Source organism: Orcinus orca, chromosome 3, assembly GCF_937001465.1.
Source record: "Orcinus orca chromosome 3, mOrcOrc1.1, whole genome shotgun sequence".
NCBI lineage: Eukaryota > Metazoa > Chordata > Mammalia > Artiodactyla > Delphinidae > Orcinus > Orcinus orca.
This window is the reverse complement of record NC_064561.1, coordinates 66,700,486-66,707,219: the sequence shown is the minus strand read 5'-3', so window position 1 is coordinate 66,707,219 and position 6,734 is coordinate 66,700,486. Positions and strand designations below refer to the sequence as shown.

General features: G+C 44.1%; 1 protein-coding gene across 2 annotated transcripts in view; it reads left to right on the top strand.

Annotated features, from left to right (window-relative positions):
- The first annotated feature begins 385 nt into the window (after positions 1-385).
- The window catches only part of NDFIP1 (Nedd4 family interacting protein 1), a 50,841-nt gene continuing 44,492 nt past the window's right edge, over positions 386-6,734 (top strand). Inside the window, exon 1 of one of the 2 annotated variants that reach the window (XM_004280224.4) lies at positions 386-653. In XM_004280224.4, the coding sequence (XP_004280272.1) occupies positions 591-653 (63 nt within the window). In that variant the 5' untranslated portion in view covers positions 386-590. The remainder of the gene's footprint in view (positions 654-6,734) is intronic. The other variant, XM_033406551.2, reaches the window with a different exon arrangement.

Genomic DNA, 6,734 nt, shown 5'->3' with positions numbered 1-6,734 from the left:
GGGAGTGGAGAAGAACCGAGATTCTGCAGCCAGATATTAGGGATCAGATGGCTGCTGCGTGAGGCTGTCTCAACCTCCCTGGGCGCCAACGACCTCTGCAATGGGGCTGCGGCCCCCGTGTCTGGGGTTTGTGATGAGGGTTAGAAGTGACACGCAGGGGAAGCTCGGTGCTTGGAACGAGGGGCCCATTTACAGCGTCGCCCTCTCTGCGGTGACCTGGGAGCAACCGGGTTTCAAGCGGAACCGACTCCGAAGCCTCAGCCTCGGGGTGCGGGAGGAGGGGCGGAGCCCACCCGGGGCTGCGGCACCGCGGGGCGAGGCCTGGCCGGGCGGGCCGGGCGGCGCGAGTCGGGGGCGGGGCGGCGGCGCAGCGTCGTCGTCGTCGTCCCCGCCTCCTCCCCAGGGGCCGCGTCGGAACCTCGGTAGCCGCGGCGTTTACAGCCCAAGGAGAGCGGCGGGCCTGGCAGCGGCGGTGGCCACCCAGACCCACCCGAGGCGCGTCCCCGTCGGCCTCCCGGCGCCCCCAGGCCGCAGCGCCCGCGCACCTTCAGCTCGCTCGCTCGCCCTCCTTCCCTGCGGCCGGCTGCGCCATGGCGTTGGCGTTGGCGGCGCTGGCGGCGGTGGAGCCGGCCTGCGGCAGCCGGTACCAGCAGGTAAGCAGCGCCCAGTGTCTCCCCGGCCCTGCCCTACCCGCTGGCCGCTTCAGGCCTCCTCTCCGGCCCCGCCTGTGGCCAACTCGATGCCGCGGCTTGGCAGGCCGCGCTGGGCCTGGGCGGGCCGGGCGGGCCCCGGGCTCGAATTCGAGGCGGCCGCGAGCTGGGCCTGTCCCTCCGCCACCCGGGCCGGGACTCGGGCGGTGGAAAAACCTCCGCCCCGCAGTGTTTCTCGCATTTCCTACGGCGGGCGGGTCCCCGGGTCGGAACCCGCGACCCTCCGGAGGCGTCGACCAGGGTGCATTCAGTTTTCCTTTTTTCCACCTTGAATTTGATGTCACTGGAAAGAAAGAAAAAAAAAAGCGTGAGATGGGAAAGGAAACTGGGTGGAGATGAAAGATTAAAATCGCTGCTACTGCTGCCGACAGCTCTCCGCAGCGAGATGCGATTACTCAGGGTTTCAGAGCCTAGTCTGCTCGTCGAAACCCATCCCCCTCGCTTGCGTTTTAAGACAAAAGTCAAAATGAGACGAGGAACAAGTCTGCAGTTCGCAGTAGATTTGGAAAAGGCGATTAACTGGCGATGTCCCTATAATGTCGAGCTACGTTGCAGGCTGCAGGGCGTGTGCCTGAGTGTGTGTTTTCAGAGATTGGAAATGACGTTTAAAGAGATTGAATAGCATAGCTGGGGAGAAAATGTATAGGAGATGATTGGATTATTATCTCGGGTACGATTTATAAATTGAGGCCCTAGGGAAAACAGCTGCTTGTTTTACTCGCCTGTCTGTAGCCAGGTTTCCCTCGGAAATTCGGGAAGACATTTTGCAGGGTTTTTAGAGGTATTCAATCTAAGACATCGTAATTGTGGCAACTGAGCCAGCTGGTAACTGATGTTGATTGGAACTGCAGGTAACTGCTTACATTTTGTTTCAGATGCTTTCACTATAATTTGCATACAAATGGCAGTCGTGCTTTTATGAAATTAAATGTCCTATCATAGATGATCTACAGTTTTATGTTTTAGAAGTGAGGAAAACCAGTATGATTAAAACATGTAGATTAACCCTGGTGGGGCCAGTTACTGGGTTGTTTTGCTGTCGTCAGCCCTCTGTTGTAATTTCCTCCCTCCTACAGTCCGACTCCTGATATGACCGATTTTAAGAATTTAGCTTTTTGGTTTCATAAGCACGCCCAAATTGTGGCAGTGGAGTCTAGTCTTTAGATCTCTCACAGCCTGGGGTACATGCTTTTTTGTATGACCTTGGGCAAGGCCCTGGGTTCCTCCCTGCTTTAGTAAAATATGATTGACAGGTATCACTTAACTGTCACCAAGGTGTTCACAAATCACATGTACCCCATCGTGTGATTTAATTCATTCTTTTCATCCTGCCTTGGATAAGGCAAAGAAGCAAAAAGCTGTGGCTTTTCTTTGTACTGCCATCTTCTTGAGCTATTAGGTAATGCTGACATAACGCTAGAATACAAAAAATTTGGTGGAGTAACAAAATTACGTATTTCTCAGCGTAGTGTTTAATAGCTTTTAATATGCAGAACAGAGGTATGTTAAGGACAGGCCATCGTTTTTACTTTTTTAAAACTTATTATTTTGAAGAAATCTTCAAAAAAAAAAAGAATGAAAGACCTAATCTTCCTAGAAAAATTGCAAAATATGAAAGCCAAAAAAAACCAAAACCCCACACCAAAAACCTATCACATATAGATAACCAAAGTTAATATTTTGTGTATTCTTGTGGACTCATAGCTGTGTAAGTATACATGAGTGTGTACATGTACAGATAAGGAAAGTTAATATTGATTGAGCATTTATTATGTGCCAGTCATGGTACTAAGTGCTTTATATCCATTATTTCACTTAATCCTCACAAAACCCCTTCGAGGCAGGGTTTGGTATTGTATAGATGACAAGTCAAGACTCCCTAGAGGCTCAGTAACTTGCTCAAGGTCACAGCTTCTAAGTAGTGATTACAAGGATAAATACATGCTTACCTACTTAAAACACAGGCTTATGGCCCAAATATAAGCATATGCATTAGCAGATATATACATGTGCATATGTATTCTTTTATGTACCCATACATACATATACAGGCACATCTTTGTACATACGTGCAGTTCCAAGGGCCCCTGATTATACTTGCACACACTTTGTGCATATGTATGTTTACATACCCACATGTTCTCAAATACATGTGCATTCACAAATTTGCACGTGTATGTATTGTGCACATATATGTACAAAGGCACACAATATAGCTATATAATAAAATGGGTTCATATTTTAATGTCTGCAGAGCATGCAGTTGTATAGCTGAACCATAATTTAATCAATCGGCTATTGTTGGTCTCTAAGGGTGTTTATAATTTTTTTTCTGTCACTGAAGTTTCTTTTATATACATCTTCAACCATTTCCGTAGTATAAATTTCTAGCCACGTAAATGCTTGGTCAGAGAATATACATATTTAAAAGGCTTTTGAATTATGGAATGTTGAATTGTCCAGGTAACTTGATAGGAGCATGATACTCTTTGGTTGTCACAAAGGGCCGTTCTGACTTCTATTTGATCTGGTTAGTCAAATTGAGCCGGTCCTCTAGTGAAGTAAGTATAATGGAAAACTGTATGATTCATTCATAAATGCAAACAGTGGTTTTGCCTTTATGGCCTTTTGATTGGTAGAGCAATATGTGCACAACTTAGCATTACCACAGACTATACAGATAGGCTGGGCTCATAGGTTTCCTGTCGCTTTATTTTTCCCTTTTTGCATTTTGAAACTGAGATTGTGTGTCCAAACATTCTGAAGCACTGTTTCAGGAAGCTCTAGGTAGGCCCAGTGTTGAGAAACCTGTTGTGTTTTCATCTCTCTGAGGATGTTTACCCTGTTCATCCATTCCAAGCCTTCTTTGCCTCACTGTAATAGATCTTTGGCTATATCATGCATTTTGCCAAATACTTCCTGAAATGTTCTGAGATATTTGGATTTAAATCCATTGAAAGTAGGCAATGATGACACTGCCATATAGACTTAAAAATAGACTGCAGAGGGCTTCCCTGGTGGTGCAGTGGTTAAGAATCCACCTGCCAGTGCAGGAGACACGGGTTCGAGCCCTGGTCTGGGAAGATCCCACATGCCGCGGAACAACTAAGCCCGTGCGCCACAACTACTGAGCCTGTGCCCTAGAGCCCACGAGCCACAACTACTGAGCCCGCGTGCCACAACTACTGAAGCCCGCACACCTAGAGCCCATGTTCCACAAGAGAAGCCACGACAATGTGCACCGCCTGTGCACCGCAACGAAGGGTAGCCCCCACTCGCCACAACTAGAAGAAGCCCGTGCACTGCAATGAAGACCCAGTGCAGCCAAAAAAAAAAGACTGCAGAATGTTTACTTTTAGATCTGACTCCCTGTCTGCTAAAGAAGTTGCTCGCTTGTGGGCATCACTAATAAGTTTGTATTGTAGTTTGGTGACATTGTAAAGCAGTTTTGGGTAAGTTCTTTCAGGATTGTGAAGGAAGGTTTTGATAGATGAGGGAAAGAATTTCATCTCCGGCAGGCCAAACTTTTTCATGTTCAAGTGTTAGATGACGTCATGATCCTAGAGGAAGGAGTGAGTGGTGCCCATGTGGTTTTATTTTTTTATTTTTATTTTTTTTAGTTTCAGAAGACATTATAATTATATCATGGAATGCCCCTTAGGATGTCATGTCAAGATTTTGAGGTTATTTGGCGTATTTGTGGCCTGTATTGCCAATGATCAAAGAAAACTTTTATAAAAATACTGAGAAGATGGGTAGAATTATTTCTTAGAAGAATTTTTTTAGTTGTGGTAAAATATATATGAAGTTTTACCATTTTAACTGTACACTGTTTTTAAGTGTACAGTTAGTTCAGTAGTTGTTTTTTGCTTTTTGGCTGCACTGGTTCTTCGTTGCTGTGCTCGGGCTTTCTTCAGTTGCAGCGAGTGGGGACTACTGTTCGTGGCAGTGCGCGGGCTTCTCATTGCGGTGGCTTCTCATTGCAGAGCACGGGCTCTAGGCGGCGGGCTGCAGTAGTTGTGGCTCGTGGGCTCTAGAGTGCAGGCTCAGTCGTTGTAGCTCACGGGCTTAGTTGCTCCGCGGCATGAGAGATCTTTCCGGACCAGAGATCGAACCCGTGTTCCCTGTATTGGCAGGCGGATTCTTAACCAACCACTGTCTACTAGGGAAGTCCCAGTTCAGTGGTATTAAGTACATTCATATTGTTGGGCAGTCTTCATCACCATCCATTTCCAGAAACTCCATACCCCTTAAACAATAACTCTCTACTTCCCCCTCCCAAGCCCCTGACAGGCAACATTCTGCTTTCTGTCCATGAATTTGATTACTCTAAGTACCTCATATAAGTGGATCATACAGGATTTGTCCTCTGTGTCTGGCTTATTTCACTCAGCATAATGTCCTCCAGGTTCATCCATGTTGTGGCATATGTCAGAATTTTCTTCCATTTTAAGGCTAAATAATATTCCATTGTATGTGTATACTATATTTTGTTTATCTACTTTTTGGCCATTGTGAATAATGCTGCTGTGAATATGGGTGAACAAGTATCAAAAGAGTCCCAGCTTTCAGTTCTTTTGGATATATTGTTGAATTTGTATAATTTGTAGGTTTTACCATATGAACCAACAATTTGTAGAATTGTTTGTTCATATGGTATTGCTATTTTTAATTTTTTGAGGAACTGCCATACTGTTTTCCATAGAAATGCACTATTTTATATTCCAACCAGCAGTGCATAGGGATTCCAATTTTGTCACATCCTCATCAACACTTGTTATTTTCTGTTTTGTTTTTGATAAAACCATCTTAATGGGTGTGAAGTGGCATCTCATAATGATTTTGGTTTGCATTTCCCTAATGATTAGTGATATTGAGCATCTTTTTATGTGCTTGTTGGCCATTTGAATATCGTTGGAAAAATGTGTATTCAAGTCCTTTGCCAATTTTTGAATTGGGCAAATTCAAAAATTCGAATTTTTGAATTGTTTGCTTTTTGTTGTTGAATTGTAGGCATAATTTCTTTTTTTTAATTGAAGTATAGTCAATTTACAATATTGTGTTAGTTTCAGGTGTACAACATAGTGATTCAGTATTTTCGCAGATTATACTCCATTATAGGTTATTACAAGACACTGGGTATAATTCCCTTTATGTGAATATTCTTGTTGCTACCTATATTATATGTAGTAGCTTGTATCTGTTAATCTCATACCCCTAATTTGTCCCTCCCTCCTTCCCTCTCCCCTTTGGTAACCACAAATTTGTTTTCTATATCTGTGAGTCTGTTTGTTTTGCATATACATTCATTTGTATTATTTTTTACGTTCCACATATAAGTGAGATCACACAGTATTTGTCTTTCTCTGACTTATTTCACTAAGCATAATATTCTCTAGGTCCACGCACTTGCTGCAGATGGCAGTATTTCATTCTTTTTTGTGGCTGAGTAATATTCCATTGTATGTATATATTAAGAAGATAATGGTGTATGTGTTTGTGTGTGTGTATCTCACATCTTCTTTATGTACATTTTCAACTTTTTACTATGAAAATTTCAAACATGTACAAAAATTTAGCGTAATAAATCCTATGTACCCATCACTCAGCTTCAACAATTATCAACAAATGGCTAACCTTGGGACTTCCCTGGTGGTCCAGTGGTTAGGAGTCTGCCTTCCACATATACAATGGAGTATTACTCAGCCAAAAAAAGAAACGAAATTGAGTTATTTGCAGTGAGGTGGTTGGACCTAGAGACTGTCATACAGAGTGAAGTAAGTCAGAAAGAGAAAAACAAATACCGCATGCTAACACATATATGGAATCTATTAAAAAAAAAGGTTCTAAAGAACCTAGGGGCAGGACAGGAATAAAGATGCAGACGTAGAGAATGGACTTGACGACATGGGGAGGGGGAAGGGTAAGCTGGGACTAAGTGAGAGAGTGGCATGGACATATATACACTACCAAATGTAAAATAGATAGCTAGTGGGGAGCAGCCGCATGGCACAGGGAGATCAG